Genomic DNA, 21,067 nt, shown 5'->3' on the forward strand with positions numbered 1-21,067 from the left:
TAAAACATATTTTTTTCATTTAGTTACCAAAATAGTTTAAACACACACACATAAACAACACACAATGATCTTTAATACAATTAGTTCTAGTTAACAATAATAACAGAGTCTCAAAGAACATTTATCAGCCTTTACTCAGACTTAATGGATTTTCCAGGGCTGGTGTCATTAAAGCAAAAATATGATTTCTGAAATTAATGTCCACCTTCAAACTATTCGCTTAATTTGTTGAGCAGAAAAGCTAAAATGTAAAAATAATAGATTTTGTGATTTGCTCACTGATTTGTGCACCATCCTCTCTGTGCAGATCTGCTGTTCCTGGTGGGCCTCACGTCCTCTGTGTGCGTGGTGTCGGAGGTCATAAAGAAATTAGAGAGACTCAGGGGTGGAGAAAAGATGGCCGACACTGATGATTTCCATGATGTATGACGCACATTGTGTCCCGTGCAAGAGATGGTGGGAGGGGCACGTGGTTTGGAATGTTGCTCGGGCCGGTCTCATGCTTTACAAAACTATCTGAAGTGATCAGTCGGGTCCGACCTGTATGTACAGTACCTTTTAAGGTCAAGACCAGGAGCTGATTGTGGAACGATGACCTGGTCCTGACTGAAATGTCGTCTCTGACACGTGCCCTTTCCCGTGGAGATGCTTTGGTGTGCTGCTTTATTGACTGTACTACTTCCCATAGCATCTGGGGCGAACTTTATTTATGAGATACTGTATCTGTCTATACAGTGGCTGTACTGAATTCATGATTTAAGGGGATGTATTATGAATTTTTTTTTTTTATTATGATTATTAAAAGGATTTTGTCTTTTAAATTTTAAGCACTTCTGGTTAGAGGTTTGTGGAACAACGTGGATAATGCCTTTCTGCATTCCAGATTTCAAATTATGCTTGAATTATCGGTTATTTAGGATTAAACCATGAGTGGAAGGTCCAGTATTTTTCGTAACGGACCACTTAAAATCTCATGATACTCAATGATTCTCAGAGTGTGCGTTAAGACATACGTGATGTGCTAAGTCATCATGGATGCCATATTCATTTTATAACACAGTGAAACAGGCACTGTTTAGATTCTGCAAAGGCTTAGTCTGCTTTTTATAATGACTTTATATTTGAACATACAGGAGCCCAAAATATGATGCCGTTACGAGACTACAGGGTCCTACTTTATGATGGTACATGCACTATTAGTTCTTATTTTAGACTGATGATTAATACAACTGGCTTGTACAATTACTTATCAGTTCCTCTGTATTTACGTAGTATCAATACTATATTGTTACTTTCCATATGTTAATACACTGGTATTAGGGCCATCTGAAATAAGATGCTTTTGCCTTTTTCACTTTATTTTGGCATTTCCTATAGTATTCTTTATTTTCTCACCTGCTTGGTGCTTGGTTAGGTTTAAAGATGTAGTAGTTGTTGAAATGGAGGCTCATGTTGGGTGTACAGAAACGTTCGACTGACCAGTCCTTACCCTAACAACCGCCCCTCCCACCCCTCATGCCGAAAAAACCTCAGTGCAGCCCACCGGCATTGTCTTATTCCCATCTGCCAACACTGTATCTTGTTAATGAGGTACAGCTAATGATGATACACTATATATCAGTTCTTGCAGTATACGATAATGTTTGTCCTTTGTATTGCGGATAGTGGTTCTTTGATCACGTAGTCCATATTTATTAATCGGTGAGATTCCTTTTCTGCCCTTTCTGTTTTCTGGCATTGCTGTTGCTTTTGAAAACAAACATTGTAATACACTGATATTAAACAGTATAAAAATGTTCAAATGAAGGGTGATAGGTAAAAAGCTTATTTTTTTATTTTTGATGTTTTTTTTTTGTTTTTTGTTTTTTCTTCTATTTTTAAGATTGTATTTATTTTATTGTGGTTTGCACAGCTGAAACCAGTAATCTGTTGTGGTCATTTCAGAACACAATTGTACAATAAAATTTTTACAAATTTAAAAAAAAACGTGCTTTTGATTTTGATTGTTGATTAAATCTGATTATTTAACTATTTTGGAAAACAACGTAATGCATGCATTTTCAAGTTAAAATTTATTGAATTCAATCATGGAAATCCAAATACATTTTTTATAATACCTTAATTGTTCACAGTTTGACAGTATGAAAGATCTAACCATTTAGATTTTAATATAATTCATGTAATGCAAACATTTACAATTAATCTAAACACTCATAAATGCATTATGCAGTAATATAGAAATCTGTTATTTACACAATATCAAGATTTAAAAAAATTAATATTTCATACTCCTGTTACTTATAACGCAATAAAAGACCAACATCTAGACCAAGACCAAATAATTTTTGCTTAATTCAGGCAACGATTATTAATACATAATACAAGATGACAAAAACAGGACTAAGTGATGTGATTATTGTGTAAAGTACACAAATCGTCATTTAAAATAAAAAATTCTGTTTTTCTGGAGGCCTGTCTTTTAAGTGCTATTCAAAGCATCTCCTGTCGTGTTTTTTAGAGGGATGATCAGCATTGCGAGCTTTAGCCTTGTGTCTGGTACGGATGGTGTAGGAAACATCAGGAATTTCAGCTTTGTGATCCTTTGCTTTATTCTTCCTCCTTTTCTCATTGAGATCATCGTCATCTTCACCGTCATCATTATCCTCAAACATCAGAAGTTCGAAGCCATTGCTCAGTTCATCTACGAGCAGATTCTGACTCTTGCAGTCTCTCTGTGTTTTCCCAGCAGCTCTGTGCTCGGCCCTGTTCTCATTTTCTTGATGAAGTCTTCTCCCATCAAGCTCACAACTGCATCCTTCAGCTTTTTGAAGAGCCGCTCGATGTTTGAACCCTTCACCAGCAGAGAGTGCAGAGTGATTCCTCTCCAGAGCTCTTCAACAATCTGGTGCACCAGTTTTCCACGGTACAAACTATACACGACACCAGAACAACACATTTAACATTCAAGTGCAACAACACCAATGGTCACATCTAAATATTTCTACATTTACATTTTAAATGTCATTCTAATATGCTGATTTGGGAAATTGTCATATTATTATCAACATTGGAAACAGTTGTGCTGTGATAAATGTTATAGGGATTTTTTGATGAATAGATAGTTAAATAACATGCTCTATTTGTCATTTTAAGCCTTGTTCTTTAAATATTAATGTGTGTGTGTATTAGTACTGTCAAACAATTAATTACACCCCAAAGGTTTTTGTTTACATAATATTAGTGTGCATTAAAAATATTTCTTATAAAAATATATATAAAGCATTTATTTTGAAAATATTTACATGTATCTGTATGCATTTCATAAAATTTGTATCTCGTATAAATATTTTGAAAAATATTTTCTTAAACGCATGCATGTGTGTGTACAGTGGTGTGAAAAAGTGTTGCCCCCCCCTTCCTGATTGTCACACTTTATGGTTTCAGATCATCAAACTAATTTAAATATTAGTCAAAGATAACATAAGATGCAGTTTCCAAAGAAATTCAGAAACAAATGGGAAAGAAAGTAATTGAGAACTATGGATAAGGTCTAGATAATGCCATATTTAAAACTTTGGGACTCCAGCGGACCACTGTGAGAGCCATTATCCACAAATGGCGAAAATATGAAACCTTCCCTGGAGTAGCTGACTGACCAATATGATCCCAAGAGCACAGCTCACCTAAATGGTCACAAAAGACTCCACAACAACATCCAAAGTACTGCAGACCTCTCAGTTAAGGTCAGCGTTCATTACTCCACCATAAAAAAAGAGACTGGGCAAAAATGGCCTGCATGGCAGAGTTTCGAAAAACGAGAGATCGAAAACCGTTGCTGAGCAAAAAGAACATAAAGGCTTGTTTCCCTTCATAATAAAAACCTTCACTTAACAAACTGCATGTTGTGTTTACTTGTATTACCTTTAATTGATATTTTAATTAGTTGATGACAAACATGCAAAAAAAAATGATCAGGAATTGTGTATATTTGTCTGTGTGTGTGTGTATATATTTATATGTGTGTGTATATATATATATATATATATATATATATATATATATATATACACACATAGTAAATGTGGGTGTATATACATATATATAAACAAAAACTGGATGTTGACAAACACACACACACACACATATATGTATGTATTATATATGTATATATGTGTGTGTGTGTGTGTGTGTGTGTTTTGCTACAAGAATCACACATTATTTTCAAGCATTTTAAATTACATTTGGGAGGTTACTACCAGGAAGCAGGATTAACAACGCAAATCAAAATGATAGCTATTATAAAATAATCAGTGAAAGTTTTCAAGATAGTTTATGAGTGATAAATGGATGTTTTACCGTGCAACCTCTGGTTCAGATACAGGAAAATACAGTAAGCGATTGAGACAGAGACTCCACTTCAGGCAGGACTGCCACTGGCTGTATAGATGAGCCGTTTTATGCTCCAGAAAGACCTTTCGACCGGTTTGTAGTTTCTTAAGTTTCAACAGCATGTCTAACAAAAAAAAAAAATGGTTTTCTGTTACAGTATGTACTGCCTTAACACACATTTCAAGAACCTCAGCAACACTTTTGCCATTTTCCCCATGCCATATAGGTAATCATTTGCTCACAATTACATTGTGGTTATAAGTGACGTCGTCTGCTAAAAAGATAATGTTTGATAATGTCAATACCTCTTTGAGTTTGAGGTGTACTGCTTAACTGTCCATAGACCATTCCCAGTAGTAGCCCCCAAAGATGCTCCTTGGACGGCGGAGGTTGTGCGTTCAATAGCCAGTAACGTGTCACGAAAAGCTGCAGCTGTAGAGCAGGTTGAATCTCTGTATATGTCTCTGACAAAACACCCAAAGTGTCCAGGAGCACCTGAAGTCGCACGTTGCATGGTTCCTGGAAACATTAGAATAGCAAATACTGAAAAACAAACAAACTAATTTATCTTGAAAAGAGAGCTAAGACATCTTCATTACCTTGAATAATCTTTTCAGTTGAAGTCCTTCAATCACCCTTGTCTGTATGGCTTCAACTTTCTCACTGCTTAGTGTTGATTGCTGCCTGCCATATTCCTCTACATACTGCTTGCTTGCGTGAGTGAATGTTTTAACAGGTGCACTCTGTTGTTCTCCCAACAGTAACCCATAAATCACCTGACGTATTGGACGAGAGGTTTCACTGCTACTGGCCAGTTGGAAATCTTCAACCTGGATTGCCAAGGAAACCCTTTTATGTAACAGTGCATCGATAATGGAAGAGCACATCTTTCCCTCAAGTAGGAGCTCCAAGGTCCATTTAGGCAGAACTTGCAGTGGACCTTTAGAAGCTATGCTTGGAATCGTCTTTGAGTGAAAGCACTGAGCAAGATAGCCAGGGATGAGCTTGTACTCTTGGATTCCCTTGGATAGCGCTTCTTGGACAAGGGGTTTTTCTTTGTTGTGTGTTAGTTTCAGCAAAGCACTTACAGCTGCATCTCGCTTTGGGAACTGAGATAACCAGTTAAGCAAACCATGAATTTGGGCATGCTCCATGTCAGGCGTTGAGTATTTCTCCCAGTCCAAGCTTTTGATATTTTGCAGCTTCACATAATCATTACCCAAGATGGTAGCGAAAACTGGGAAAAGCTCAGGGTTCATCTCGAAGGACTCGCAGAATTTTCCCACTGTGTAGTGTTTGGCTTGGATGAATTTTTGGTTTGTGCGTCTGTTCACTTTCACGTTTTTCCACTGGAATTGCGTGATGGGCAGGAATCCCGCCCTGAGCTTGAATACAAAGAAGTCGCTGTCGTTGGACAAAACTGGACAATTCCATTCTTGCGCCAAAGCAGCGATTTCCCAATCGGCTTCTTCAATACACTGAATGAGCGGTACCTTGAGCTTATGAAGGACCTGCCTGAAGACATTTTTGGCGAGAATAGGAAGGACCTTGCCTCTTTTCCCTGCTGACAAGGCACAGGCTGCATTTATTTTCTCCTGTTTTCGTTTCTTAAGAGTGTCCCATTTTTTGTCAGTGTGGTCAGCGCCGCCATCAAGTACAACGTAAGGTTGAACGTCACACTCTCTGAGGTTCTCAAAGAACATGATGATCACCTCCTCAAAGTCATCATAATCTCCTCCGTGCATCTGATCCAAATCGCAGTCAAAATACAGGGTGTAGTATAAGTTACATCCATCGATTATTAGTCGAGTATCTCTAAAAGCCCAGCTTCTTAAAGCATTTCTGTTGCTACTCTCAATGAAGGTCTTCAGTCCTTGGACTCCCATGTTGACAAAGTTATGTCACTAACTCCCAGTAATATTTTGGTCTACACTTGCTGTAAATCACAATAAAATACATGTTATAATTACTGAGATATTGTCTTTATTTATTAAATTACTATGCAAATTATATGAATATAATAGATATAAAATATTTTATAATAGCACAAAATAACACGCTTTTGTATAATGCATATAACGATTTAAAAATTTCATATAACACGTTGATATTACAGTTAAATCTAGATAATGATATGCATCTCGTCAACACACACGGAACTTTATTCAAATAACTAAACAAAACAGCTATAAATAAGGACATCATTCCTTCTCTGTCAAATGGCAAATGTCGTTATTGATTTGTACTATGCGTGTAAGAAGTGGCCTAATAGACAAGTTGAAATATTAAAGTAATTAAAAAGATCTTACCGGTTGTGTAGAAATGCTTGCGGGTCGTCTTCGAGCTTCATGTCTCCGAATACGTTGCGCATCTTTTTATCTAAAACAGACTGGAAAGCGAAACTTTACTGTCATATGACGAGAAGCATTTCCACGGAAGCGAAACTATGGCCTTGGGAGCATAACGCGCATAAGACTAGCTGTCATGGATACCTCTAACATAAATATAGCTATGAATCAGCTGGGTGTGTTTATGCGGAGTTATGGCAAGCATGAAAACGCTTCTTAAATAGTTTAATAGATTCATATTTGTTGCCGGTTCTGCAAGAAAATGCCAGTTTTTTGACATAAAATGACGTTCGCACATTTGGTTAAATTAGTAAACTAGCGAACTGTGATCTTAACTTGTTCAGATAAACTGACTCTAATGTTTAAATGTTAAAAAATAAATAAATAAACTGAACATATTTCTCTGCAGCGGTTCTATGCTCTTCATTGTTGATACCTTTTGAAAATTGTTAGTTCCTTTTTTTCTTCGTGGAGGCAGGTTTGAGGCAGTTGCAAAGTATGCAAAGTTGTAAACAGAGCGTGCATTTTGAATGACAAATATGCTTTGCTATAAATGAAACACGACACGATGTGATTTGGTTCAGTGAGAAGGCTTTGATACGCTCATGAGGTAAGGATGTCTTTGTCGAGCTCGAAATATACAATGGTCATAAATCAAATGAAGCATGACAGCATTGTTAAATATGTAAAATATTTTTTTTAATTTTTTTAATAAATACGGATTTTTTATTATTCTTTTAACAACTTGATGCATTACTAAAACTAAGATTTAAAAAAAAAAAATGATAAAAACAGAAATAGCTACATGATGCTAGAATTGTGTAAAAAGTTATGATTGCTCAGTGCCTGGGAGAAAAATTATATATTACTGAAGCATTTAAAAGTGTAGGATTTTTTTTTATAGATACTACTGACAGTGCTTAATTTTAGTAATTTTAATTAATAAATGCAGGTATTACATTAGCATTTAAGTTAATATTTGTTTCTTTCTGTAGATATGTTTTGGGATTTTTTGTTTTAAAATGATGAGTTACTTATGTGAGCTGATTTTTTATTATTTTGTTTGTCTCAAGTGTTAATGCGTTGTGGCCTGTCGATGTGCTTTGTACGTTTTATTATATTAATTGCATAATTTAAAGCCGTGTAAATAAAGAGAACAATCTGCATGAAAACTTTTTAAGTTTGATACAGTTTGGAATAACGTTCTAAATTAAATTTAATTCAATTTAAAGTCACAGCAACTTGATAGGTTGAGTTTAGGAAATGTAAGCCTAAACAAAATGACATGCCAAACTGTTAGCCTTAATTTAATGATTTCTTGGTTATTTTCTTAGTAGCAAATATATACAGATATAAAAAGAAGCATACATATTGAAATGATTTACCAAGCTATAAAACATCCAGTGTGGTCTAAAATGTTGTCAAATTAAACTGTATATTGCAAAATAAAAAACATTATTTTACATGATATTTTTCTTTTTCTTTTTCAGATCACTGACTAAAATCAGGATGAAAATCATATTGACTTTTCTTCTGATCACGGCACTTATTGACCAAGGTAAAACATTCGTCATTAGTGTCTAAACAGATCCATATGCTGCTGTTTTTATCTTCTCAAGGTCTAATAAAAGAAATGTTCTGCTGATTTCTGTGATTTAACAGGTCAGTCATGGAACAGCTATGGAACAGACTTTATTACAATATTCCCAGAAAACATAGCCTACTACTACCCTCTTGATCCAGTCAATACTCTCAGTATCACTGCTCTCTTTCCCAACACCAAGGTGGAAGTCTTCGTCTCAGATGATTTGACGTACTCGGACACACCGCCAGCAGGAAAGCCCGTAACTGTGACCCTGCCACTGGGTACCGAGCAATACCTCCTGGGTTATACTTATCAGACTGTCAGAGTCACCAGCACAGGGCAGATCGTTGTGCAATCAAACAGCAAGAAAGGAAACAGTGTGCAAACTAAAGTTGTTCAGCCTGTGAAAAATCATGGTACGGTGTATACCATCCCCTCGCTGAATTACAGCCAGATGCTTAATAATTTTTATCAGTCAGCGAGAAACGTCAGCAAGAGATACAGCTCATTCAGGCTGATTATTATCAATGGAGATTACAGGACTACAAATGTCACAGTTGTAAAACAGGCTAAAAACGAGACGTACACACTCTATGCATATCAAGCTGTCCAGATCCAGACCGACGGGACAGAAACTGCGGTTTGTTCTAATCATAGAGTGGCTGCGATGCTGACCCATCCTTGTGTAGAAATGGAAAATTGCGGATGCAACATGGTGCTGAACCAACTTTATCCCAACAGTATGCTGGATAGCAGTTTCATCGTGCCCTCGATAGTCAACACCAGCAATTTTTGGCTACATGTGACGTCCTCTGTGAAAAACAAGGTCAGCGGCTGGGATCTAGAGTTGACTACAGTGAATGCCAATTCCTCGGTACTCCTGCCTCTTCCATCTCTGCAGTTTGAGTCCCAGTTCATCAGGACATCTTACCCTGCTTCCCTCCAGCTTTTCGCTCCAGGCATCGTCACTGAACCCATCTCACAATACATGTTCTCCGCGTGCTACCTAGCGCTTGTCAGCTCCACAGATGCCACGGCCTTAATCATAGCAGAGACAAACTACAGGGATAGTGTGTATATAGATGGTGATTTGCTTTTATCTACAGCATGGAGCGCCATCGCTGATTCGGTGTACTCATCGGTGTCAGTGGCTCTTGACGACGTGCACGTCATCTGGCATCCGTCCACGAGAATCGCCGTGTACGTGTTTGAGAGGAAAACGCATGTGTATGGAGGCCCAGCTATACCTTTAAGCGAAAATCAAGGTAAGAAATCTTTTATAGTTAAGATTCGTGTTAATAATTGTTCTTTTAGTATGTGGTTTGTCAGTGTATGAAATCACGAGTTCTTTGTCGTTTGGCCTACACTAAGTTTCTATATTGGAATTGATGGTTCCGTAAAGAACTTTTAACATCCGTGGAAACGTTCCACTTCACAAAATGTTTTTCACGTTTAAAAAAAACAGTGCTTTGCAGATTTGTTCACTTTAAGGGTTTTTTTAGGGAACCCAAAACAGATGTCATTGCTGTGAAAACCTTTAATTTTTTTTTATTCTGTTTCAAACCTGAAAATTGCTTTAGTGTTTTTGCCTATATAATGAAAGTTCATTCTTTTCCAGTGGTGTTTTGGTCCCTGTTGACATTAGTTGTAAAGACAAAAACAAACCTTTTAAATATAGGTTTTCATTATGGTTCATTATCTTTCCATTGCACGGGAAAACGTTCATAGTTGATGAATGCTGACTCAATAGCAAATCACATTTTCACAATCGAAAACTTCCATTAATGCAATCAGTAAAGAGTTTTTAGCAGTTTTTAACTTTTTGGGTAAAATCTGCCAAACTTAACACTATCCTGAATGCATACTAGTGGGGTTTTATTTTGTGTTCATCTGATTATTCAGGAATTAAAGCAAAAAATATGATTATATTAGAATTTGGCAAAGTAAAATGAGAATAATGATTCACTATTGTACAAAAACCTTCCAAAATTAGCTTAATTAGCTAAAGAAAACACATGATTTGGCAACTACATTCTTAAAAATAGAGACTCATTGACACCTATGGTTTCATAAAGAACCAACATTGGTTCACTCCTAAAAAAATTGTTTTACAGCAACACTTTTAGAATAATTCTAGGCTCCGCTTCCTATAAAGAACATTGTATAGTATAGTATAATAAAACTTTTTCCACTACAAATGATCTTGGTGTAAAAGGTTCTCCACGGAACCGCAGATCCTAAAAAGTGTTTCTTTTAACTGTTCTCTGAAAGTTTCCGTTGCATAGCTACCAAAAACGAACACCATTTTCTGGAAACTTCATTGTTAAGAGTGTACACTTTTTATGTACCTACTGAAACATTAGTGTTGTGTTTCTGTGCTTTTAGACACTTTTGGCTGTGCAATATATCCTTCTAAGTTTGAAATCGTCGTCACACCTCAAACCTGGCCTGAGTCACATCAGTACTGTATGCTCATAAGTGATGAGCTATTCAGTCCCAGCAATGAAGCGGCTCATGTGGAGATGGTCAACATTCTGCTTAATAACAGTATGACCGAGAGGCTCTGGATCAGCGTCCGTCGCAGTCTGCTGACGTTAGACTGGTACCGGCAGAAGGGTAACAGCTCACACAACTTGTACTACACACAGTGGGGAACCGGGGAGCCAGGATTTGCTGTGGACGGCATGTGTGTTTCAGTTTTCCTAAACCCAAGCATGGATTTCCAATGGGAAACAGCACGCTGCTGTACTCTACTGAAGTCTATCTGCTACACAAAAGCTCATTACTTTCCTCTGTACTTTCCAATCCCAGATGATTTGCCAACTGTTCAAAATATTCAAAGATAGACTATAACTGGCCAATAAGGACATGTTGACAGAATTTAGTTTACGATTTGTAGTTGTATACATCAATAAATTATTGCTAATATGCAAACCTCAATTAACTCTAATGTTGTGTTCCAGTCATTTTACAAATAAAAACCCACACACACACACACACACACACACACACACACATTGTAGTGTGTCCCTTCAAAAATGACTGGCTTACAAATAATTGCTTACAAATGTCTTTGTTTTGTTTGCTATATTGAGTTCAATTCTTTATTCAAGTAGTTGTCTTTCTCTTAACACAGGTTTTACATTTTAATTATTTTAATTTTTTGGAACAAATTGATCATACTGTATGCTTCAGCTTATAAACCTTAGTGTTTAAGTGTTTGTTTCACAAATAATGTTTTTTTTGTCACTCAGTATCTGAGGTGCATAAAATGTGTGCTAAGTAAGAGAAAAAACAAACTGACGTAAGACTGTCTTTACCTTGTTGTAATAATATAGATTAATGAGACGTTTTCAAGCAGATTTTTAACTATTTTATTCATTTTTGACTGGTTTTCGGCACAACACAAGGGTTAAACCACTAATCTATATGTAATGATTATAATAATAGCTCTCTGTTATAGATCAGTGGTTAAATGCAAAATAGCTCTAGATTATGCTAGTAAAGAGGACAGAATAAAAATGCTAAACCACATATAGGCAGACGTGAAGTTGTTTTGTCACAATTACATATTTTATAATATTAAATATAAGTCTAAATCTTGTTCACAATGTTCACACTATTTATCTATAAGTGTTATAGATATTATTTATTTTCAGCACTTTATATTTCCAAAATATAAATATATACTTTCAAATAAAAATCTAAAAAACCATCTGTATATCATTGTTCAGGTGTTTTTTTCCAAATAAACTAACTTTTAACCCCTAAACCATGTGCATGCATTATTTTTCATGCATTAGCAGATGCTTTTATTCAAAGCGACTTACAATACACTGGGGTGGTCCCTTTTCAGAAATACATCTTTGTTACCTTTATTTATTTTTTGTTATTTCCCCCTAAAAGATGCACATTGGTACCTTAAGTTAGTACCTTAGTACCTAAAATGTATATTATTATGTACATGGTACACCTTTTTGAGTATAGAGGAGGTGGGTGAAGATTGTGTTGTGAGAATATACAGCATGTGTTATACTGTATGACTAAGAGTCATATGTCAAAAGCTCATTATGCAAACGTACGTGAAGACACTAAATGAGTTTTGAATGCAAAATGTGCCTGAGCTGCTGGAAAAACACACAAAAGAAGATTATTTTGCTCAGAGAGTGGAAGACCTGTGATCTTGAAGCATCGGGTAAGTCATCAGTTTTACATAATAGTATGTTACGTTAAAACTGAACTACATTTGTTTATGTAGTACTGTTGAAAATGCGCTATATGAGAATTAGTCTGATTTTGTATTGCAATTACAAATTTATTGGTAACTTATTGTTAACTATGTTTAACTATTAATTAACTAGTCTGAGTAGAAATTGGACTTTGTTATTGCTTGGAATATGCTTACGACTTTACAATCTATGATCATTTTTATAGCCCTTAAAAATGTAACAGTGACATTAATGGGTTTTGTTTAGTTGAATTGTGAAAACAGCAATAAAAACTAAGCCTAAGCTGTTTATTGGCCTTCTAAAACAAACCAGACTGGTCTGAGAAACCAGACCAACATATAAGGCAGATTTTCAGCAAAGTAGCCATGCCATAAAGGTCGCGTATCAGCTTGTCTTATTCATCCATCTCTTTTTTTCTAGCTTGGTTGAACCTCAGTAGCTGCTCAATCAACTGTCCTGAGAACCAAAGAGTGACCATGATGCTGTTTCATCTTCTCTTCATGTCATTGGTTTGCTCGGGTAAATGATCTCTTACATTTCCACTAAATGTAATCAGATAGATAGATGTAAATAGATAGATGTAAATCTAATTGGTTTTTATTGTTGTTTTATGGGGCATTACATAAACTCTTCTGTATTTTATGGCAAATAATTGCACTTACAGGGTAGTGGACAATCACCCTGTTTTGAATTTATTTTGCTATTAAATGGACTTACTGTATGTTCTGTAACTTATTACATGTCTGCCAGGCATGACGTATTGATCACAGCTGTTTCTTGACAATAAATAGTGATACAGGAGAAAGTATAAAGGGGAATATATCGGATGATCTATATCTGTACAAAAATACATTTTAAACGTGTGATTTGACAGGAGTGTCGGTGGAGAACTATGGAAAATACTTCATCACGGCATTCCCAGAAAACATTGCCTACTATCATCCACAGGAGTCCTCCAACACACTCCAAATGACTGCTTTTTACGACGACACCCTCGTCTCGATCACCATCAACCACACAAACGTGTATAACGATACACTACAATCTGGGCAGACTAAAATTGTGCACTTTCCCAAGTACATCGAGCAATATCGGTTCACAAAATCCCTGTTTTTAGTCAAAGTCAACAGCACTGAAAAGATTGTGGTGCTTTGGCTCAGTAAGCGCGGCGACAGCGTCCAGTCAAACTTCGTTCAACCTCTAAGAAACCTCGGAAAGTGGTATTCGATCCCATTTATCAATTACAATCAGATGATGGCGTCCTTGTACAATATGTCAGATCAGTTAGCTCCGGACAACTGGAGATACAATTCGTTCAGGCTGATCGTCATCAACGCTGAGCACACCGTAAACTTCATCACCGTCCAAAGTATCAGCCCGGACGGTCAAAAAACATTTAACATTACTCTCAAGCCTTACGAACTTTACCAGATCCAAACTAATGGTTCAAACGTAAAACTGTACTCCAGTGCCATCATGGCTGTGCTGTTAACCCACCCTTGTGTAGAAACTACCGGATGTGATTGCAATATGGTGGTGAGCCACGTTCTCCCCCAAAATCTGTGGGGTGACACATTTGTTGTGCCGTCGTTGAAGAACCTGAATACAGCGTGGCTTCAGGTGACTAACACGACAAAAATAAGGCTCAATGGCAGGAATATAAAAACTCAAGAGTCCAATTCTTCAGAGCTTATTCCCTTCCCAGACCTCAAGAGAGCATCTCAGTTCATCAGCGCATCAAATGAGGTGTCCATCAGACTTATCAGTCCAGGCCTCGTCTTAGAACTCATACCAGAAACCATGTTCGCTGCTTGTTACCTGGTTCAGATCAACTCCACAGAAGGCGAGGCTGTTATCATAGCTGAAACAGCCAGTAAGAACAGTGTATATATAGACGGCAAAGTACTAAAATCCACTGACTGGAAACCCATTCCCAATTCAAACTACTCTTCAATATCTGTGTCGCTTAATGGCATGCATGTCATCTGGCATCCAACCTCCAAGATCGGAGTTTACAGGTTTGAGAAGATGGAGAGTGGAATTCCTTACGGAAGCCCGGCTATCGTTTTAAATGAAGACCCAGGTACAGTTATACTTTTTTTTTTTTGTAAAATTTTACACACAACCTATTGTATTCCCAATCTTGGAAGGATTCAATTTAATTTGGTTCATGAAAGCAGGAACTGATTGAATTGTGATTGGATTGGCAAAATGTTAGAATGACGCATGACATCAAATTGGTTTCAGCTGCAATATATATTTAAATATAATTAACTATAATGCATAAAATAATACTACAACTATACAGTACAGTATACAAACTGGTATTTTAATTTAGCAAGGATGCATTAAATTGACTAAAAGTGACTGTGTATATTGTAAAAAAACAAAATGCAGTTCTTTTAAATTTTCTAATCTTTATTAAGTTTTGAAAACAAAATGTATTAAAGTTTTGAAGAAAATATCGAACAGCACAACTGTTTTCAACACTGATAGTAATTAAAAATGTTTCTTGAGCAATAAATCAGCATATGAGAATGATTTCTGAAGAATCAAGTGATTCTCGGCTGAGGAAAATTCAGCTTCTGTATTGAAAACCATTTCTGACATTTCCTTATGAATGTGTATCACACATACACAGATGAATCATGCAAGACTAAGTATAATTTTAAATTCATTTTGATTTCACGCTAACTAATATACATTACATCATCCTACTTGAGGTCGCTTTAAAATATGAATGAAATCAAAATTCACAGTGCATGCTGTAAATGTGTCAACGTTTGTTCATCTGCCCACAGATCGCGATGGCTGTGTGGCAGATTCTGCACAATTTATAACCACTACTGATGTGATGACATGGCCCCAGTCCCATCATTACTGCCTAAATATATCTTACCAGCTGAGCACACCAAGCAGCGAAATGGCCCAAAAAGAGTTGACTAGTTTTCTGCAAAACAACGGAAGTCACGGGTATCTCTGGATTGGTCTGCGACGCAGTCTCTCCACATTAGAGTGGTACTGGCAGAAAGGCAATGACAGCGAATACAGCGTGAGCTACACGAAGTGGGCTGATGGGCATCCGGATAAGCCCTGGAAAGCTTTGTGCGCTGCTGTGTCCCAAGACGCCAACAAAGAGTTTTCCTGGAAGAGCATGTCCTGTTGCACTAAGCTGAGGCCCATCTGCTACAAACAGGGCAAATACTTTAATGATATGACCTTTAATACACTGTATGATCAGTTTAGCATTACTTACCCAAAGGTCTGTTCTTCTTGCCAAAATTCCTAACATGAATTTAGTAACTGCGATGATAATTCATATCACAAAATTTAGTCACGGTTCTTAATAAAAAATCATCGAATTTGTTCAATATTCTCATCAATATTCACATTTAAAAATATACGGATCTTCTGAAAACACAATATAACTACATATTATTACTAATATATGATATTTCAGGGCTTCATGTTATATTATTGCACAAACTACAGCTGAACAGCCTCTAAAACATGACAACTATCAAAACATTAATATCTGATGTAATGCGAAGTGATCTAAAATGAAGACAAATAAAAGTCAAATCAACTTCTTTTGTAGGGGAATACAAATGTATGTCACAAAATCACAGTCCTCTTTCTTTCACCAAAGGCACCTTCAAGCCTATTTAGCCTTATGCCTGTGCATTATGGGTGTGTTTACCTCTGCTGGTTGACTTTTTTCAGCTCACCATCGCCTTCTTTCTGTGATGTCATTTAGCTAAATCACGGGTTGTAGTCTTTTAATCACAGAAATCTACAGACATAATCAGGCAAAAGTAAGCATTTCATTCAATCATAAACATGGTTTTGCTTGTCATTTTGCATGACCTGTCCTGGTTTATGAATTCATCTGTTTTCAATAAATTACTTTCAAATTCATAATCTGTGTTTAAAGTATTTACCTTCATCTTATCCTATCCATGTGGGTTTATGTTTTATTTAAAGCATATGTTTGTTGTAAAAATGTGAACTCTTAGCATCACATCAATGAACGCAATGTAGGATACTGTCCTATTTTCTTCAGCAATACCACATTTGGCTGTGTTTGTGCTCTAAATACTTGTGGCAAAACAAAAAGATTTTTCCACTAAGCTGCAAGACATGTTGTTATTAATGAGAACTGAACAGGAGAATTTTGCATTGTAAACAACATTATATTAATTGAAATATGTACTAAAGTGTCTGGCATAGCCAGGATCCTATGCAAATCTGAGAGAAAATCAAGAGTTTTGAAAGTCAAATGTGCCTGAACTAAAATAAGGGTAAAGGGGTGATTTTTAGAGAGAGGAACAGTGCTGACCAAGACATCAGGTAAGGTTTTGCTATAGTTAGAGCTCAGCAGATGATGTGTGGATAAATGTTGTAGTTGTCCTTTAATGATGTAGATTTTCTGCCAAGAAAAAAAAAAATTCTATGAAAGATGTTTTCTCTGTTTTATTTGGATGGACCATCAACAAAAATAATTATAACTGTTGAGAGTTTTCATTTGTAAAAATTGCTGTATGATAAGAACTTTGTGAAAGGTTAACTACTAATGGCTGGCTATGTCCATGGTTGCACGCAATCGTTCATTTACACACATTAATTTGCAATTAATATGTTCATTTCTTCCAGTGCTAGGACACTGAGCAAGTTAAAGCCATAACCATGCTTGTTTTCCTGCTGATCGCATCAATGTTTCGCCAAGGTAAGACAAGACATTTTACTGTTCTCTATTACACCAGTTTGGATAAAAGATCACAGATTTTTGTAAATGGAACCAATGATTTACTAATCTGGTTTCTCCCAGATTTTTGCAGTTTTTCTTATTCCACCTGAAAGATTTTGAGAACTATTTTAAAGTAATTTGGGATGGATAGCTATTTTCAGACTGATGCGTGTATTGATATCACGCTCATCTTAAGTGAACTCTTTTATTTTAGGTCTTGCAGTAGTGAGCTACGGAGACAACTTTATCACTGTCTTTCCCGAGAACATTGGTTTCTTTTATCCATCTCCTACCACGAACCGTCTAAGAGTCACGACCCTTCATGACAACACCAACATCAAAGCCTTCTACAATAACGTGCTGAAAATTTATCAAATTCCAATGTCAGGGCAAACCTTAAGTATTGTGTTTCCAAAGTCGGCTGAAGTAAATCAACTAGGCCCCTCGACTTTATCTGTCAGAATTACCAGTGACAAAGACATCACAGTGGTTTCTATAAGTTCCCAGATGGGCAGCACTCAGACCTATGTCGTCCAGCCAACTGTAAATCTTGGCACAAACTATTTGATCCCTTTGCTGGATTACCCAGACTATCTTCAATCTTTCAACCTACCTACGCTTGTCAGTACAACCATAAGATACAGCTCATACAAGTTACTCATTATCAACGCAGTGGACAGTCAAAACAGCGTCACTATAGTCAAGAAAACGCCAGGTGCTGGCGACGAGACGTTCAGTATCGATCCCTACCAGCTGGTCCAGCTTCAGACCAACGGTTCTATTGTGAGGGTCAAATCGAGCAAAGAAGTCGCTGTGATATTGACTCACCCCTGTGTAGAGACCGAGAACTGTAATTGTAACATGGTAATGAATCAGATTCTTCCCACGGAGTTTTACGGTCGGAGATTCATCTTGCCTTCCATCTTCAACGTGGCCGAGACCAAGTTACTCATGCTGTCAGAAAACGCGTCCGCGCTATTTTACGCTGGTAACCAATTACAGGTTTCTGCCTCGACGCTTCTGCCATTTACAGACCTGCAGAAATCCCAGCTGCTTAATTCTACGGGGCCAGCGTCCCTCAGACTTTTCAGTCCGGGCCTCATTGTGGAGCTGATCCCAGAAAACAGGTTCTCTGCTTGCTACCTGCTGCAGCTTTCTACCGAAAATGGCAAGGCTTTGGTGATCGCTGAAACAAACAGTAAAGATGATGTGCACACAAACAGAGGTTTGCTCTCGGCATCTGACTGGACCGAAGTCGCTGGCACAATCTACTCTTCGGTTATTGTAACTATACCTGATAAATTTGCCACAATCTGGCATCCAACATCAAGGATTGCCGTTTATATGCTGGAATATATATCTGCAAAAGTAATATTCGCAAGTCCGGCTATACCAATCAATACAAAACCAGGTAAAAAGACCTTATTTTAATAATCTATCTATCTATCTATCTATCTATCTATCTATCTATCTATCTATCTATCTATCTATCTATCTATCTATCTCTCTCTCTCTCTCTCTCTCTCTCTCTCTCTCTCTCTCTCTCTCTCTCTCTCTCTCTCTCTCTCTCTCTCTCTCTCTCTATCCATCCATCCATCCTGCATCATTCAGTAACTGAATTGAAAGCAAAAAACATTCTCAGTTCAGTATTGAATGGACAGCCCTGGCTGGTGGAAGGCAAAATGTAAAGTCTGTTCATTTGTTCATGCATTCAGATCTTCATGGCTGTGTGTTGATTCCGGGAGCATTTGCGATTGGAAAAGACCCTCTGAATTGGAAGAAGTCTCGCGAGTATTGCATGAATAATGGAAATCAGTTTGCCTGTCCTATAACTGAAGCTGTCCAAAAAGACATGGCTGATAACCTGACCAAGGAGGATGGGGACGGCTGGATCGGTCTCCGTCGCAGTTTGCTAACTACAGACTGGTATTGGCAGGAGGAGTATGATACCCCAATCTCTGTCAATTACCTCCACTGGGACTACAAGCAACCGCTGGACCTTTTGAAGGGCTTTTGCACTTCAGTGTCCCTTGACCCTAAAAATAATTTCAAATGGCGAAGTGCACGCTGCTGTGATAAAAAGAAGCCTGTCTGCTACAAAAGGCCAGCGTATCTCAATCCCTTAGGCACTATTAATAGTATCAATTTTGTTTAGTGCTCTTTGGTAATGCTATCCTTTAGGTTCGTTATTTCATATTTGTATCACCTCCTGCATATCTGAGCTGTATTTTTAATGAATGTAATGTCTTCATGTGTTTTAGATCATAGTAAATTACACTAATGGCATTTTCAAATTATGTCAAGCAGTTAATATCATAAATTTATCTATAGACGCTTTAAACATCAAACAGTCGCATCCTGAATTAAACAGCTTTTTTATTAGCTTATAGACAACAACTGAAATGGTAGCCGAAATTACTGTATGAATGCCACATCAACAAAATATATATCACTAAAAATCACTTTAAAGTGTTTTATATAAGAAATCAATACGATATAAAGCGTGCTTTATTTAGTGCTTTATTTTATTTTACATGCTTCATTTTAGTATTTTTTTTCCACCACCGACTACATCTACCGGTTTTATGCTCACAATGGAATATAGTGACTGATTAAATAATGTTACATAGCATACATATCTTTAATCAAAGCATGTAGTGACAATTTATATGTACATCAAATCCACAGGAACATCGAATAACGACATTATTTACAAAAAGGAGGCTATTACATTGAAAAATAATAACACCGGCACAGTTCTAGAGACCATCTCACGCCTAGGGACCAATGTATTCTTTTTACTTTTTTAAATATAAAAGCAGTGGTGTGTTCACAAATCTGTTTTCCAGACACACAATTTGACAAATGAACTGACTAAGACTAAAATTAAAACTAGCATAGTCCTTTAGTTCAGACAGCATCTCAAAAGGGCAGCCTATTAAAATATGAATAGAACCTAACATTATTGGCTGAATTTAGCTTTCAGTTAACTACTAATTCTTTGAGTCTCGTCTGTCAGTCGTGAAAGCTCTGAAAAGTTCGTAATTATGAACGCTTGGTGGCGCTGTGTGTTTTTTTTTTTTTTTTTTGACGATCAGATCATTTTTAAGATCAGTGGTTAGTTACAATAGCTCTTTTAAAAGGAGCAGCAAATGTATAAAAATAAAAGAAAGACCTGCTTCATACAACGTCTAAGTTTGGTATATTATTTGTCAAGATTTCATGAGATTTTTGAATCTAAAATAAAATCTAAAATAAAAGGGGAGAACAATAGGAATTCTTGGTAATTTGAGAGCTTATCCTAATGATATTATCTATGGATATTATGCATGTATGCATAGGCGGTACTGCATAATTGTATTTTTTGCAAATATGATTTCACATATTTGACATAAATCTGTATGTTCTTAAATTTAAAAAGTCAAGACAGATAGAGGCGAGTAATAAAAGCACTGTTGGAATGCTACTACCACAAATGTGCATGCAAAACAACAAGAAAACATGAATTCATCCACTTTTAGCAATTCAGAATGCTATGATCAAGGGCACAATTAAACTCTTTTAACAAGGAACGAGCCCCAGTAAAATATGTCCCTTTAAGGAACAATGTGCATTAAATTGTACCAGCTATAGATATAGGTTTAGCATGAAGATGCATCATTAAGTGTGCTATTATGGGAAATAAACTGTAATTGTTATAGCACAAAAAATACAGAATGTAAAATAGTTTTGAAATTCGAAATGGGTGGCAAACAACACAGAATCCCAT

General features: G+C 36.6%; 5 protein-coding genes across 5 annotated transcripts in view; 4 read left to right on the forward strand and 1 right to left on the reverse strand.

Annotated features, from left to right (window-relative positions):
* The window catches only part of atp2c1 (ATPase secretory pathway Ca2+ transporting 1), a 30,135-nt gene extending 27,870 nt beyond the window's left edge, over positions 1 to 2,265 (forward strand). The window contains exon 27 of the mRNA XM_043260705.1: positions 308 to 2,265. Within this exon, the coding sequence (XP_043116640.1) occupies positions 308 to 429 (122 nt within the window). The 3' untranslated portion in view covers positions 430 to 2,265. The remainder of the gene's footprint in view (positions 1 to 307) is intronic.
* aste1a (asteroid homolog 1a) lies at positions 2,054 to 6,777 on the reverse strand. The gene is given in 6 exon segments (XM_043260711.1): positions 2,054 to 2,761; positions 2,764 to 2,930; positions 4,357 to 4,513; positions 4,695 to 4,908; positions 4,989 to 6,325; positions 6,699 to 6,777. Coding segments are annotated over 5 exon segments (2,100 nt in total). The 5' UTR covers positions 6,276 to 6,325; positions 6,699 to 6,777; the 3' UTR covers positions 2,054 to 2,486.
* Positions 6,778 to 6,922: 145 nt separating this feature from the next.
* LOC122360262 lies at positions 6,923 to 12,084 on the forward strand. The gene is made up of 4 exons (XM_043260712.1): positions 6,923 to 7,347; positions 8,228 to 8,295; positions 8,400 to 9,587; positions 10,708 to 12,084. The coding sequence occupies exons 1-4, from the start codon at positions 7,343 to 7,345 to the stop codon at positions 11,166 to 11,168; spliced, it is 1,722 nt and encodes a 573-aa protein (XP_043116647.1). The 5' UTR covers positions 6,923 to 7,342; the 3' UTR covers positions 11,169 to 12,084.
* Positions 12,085 to 12,435: 351 nt separating this feature from the next.
* Positions 12,436 to 16,420, forward strand: LOC122360859 (IgGFc-binding protein-like). The gene is made up of 4 exons (XM_043261707.1): positions 12,436 to 12,517; positions 12,972 to 13,070; positions 13,426 to 14,634; positions 15,353 to 16,420. The coding sequence occupies exons 1-4, from the start codon at positions 12,436 to 12,438 to the stop codon at positions 15,838 to 15,840; spliced, it is 1,878 nt and encodes a 625-aa protein (XP_043117642.1). The 3' UTR covers positions 15,841 to 16,420.
* Positions 16,421 to 16,877: 457 nt separating this feature from the next.
* LOC122360694 lies at positions 16,878 to 20,471 on the forward strand. The gene is made up of 4 exons (XM_043261509.1): positions 16,878 to 16,901; positions 17,205 to 17,277; positions 17,513 to 18,709; positions 19,014 to 20,471. Exons 2-4 carry the CDS (start codon positions 17,238 to 17,240, stop codon positions 19,451 to 19,453), a joined length of 1,677 nt encoding a protein of 558 aa, XP_043117444.1. The 5' UTR covers positions 16,878 to 16,901; positions 17,205 to 17,237; the 3' UTR covers positions 19,454 to 20,471.
* Positions 20,472 to 21,067: the final 596 nt, after the last annotated feature.

The sequence above is a fragment of the Puntigrus tetrazona genome, chromosome 16 (genome assembly GCF_018831695.1).
Source record: "Puntigrus tetrazona isolate hp1 chromosome 16, ASM1883169v1, whole genome shotgun sequence".
NCBI lineage: Eukaryota > Metazoa > Chordata > Actinopteri > Cypriniformes > Cyprinidae > Puntigrus > Puntigrus tetrazona.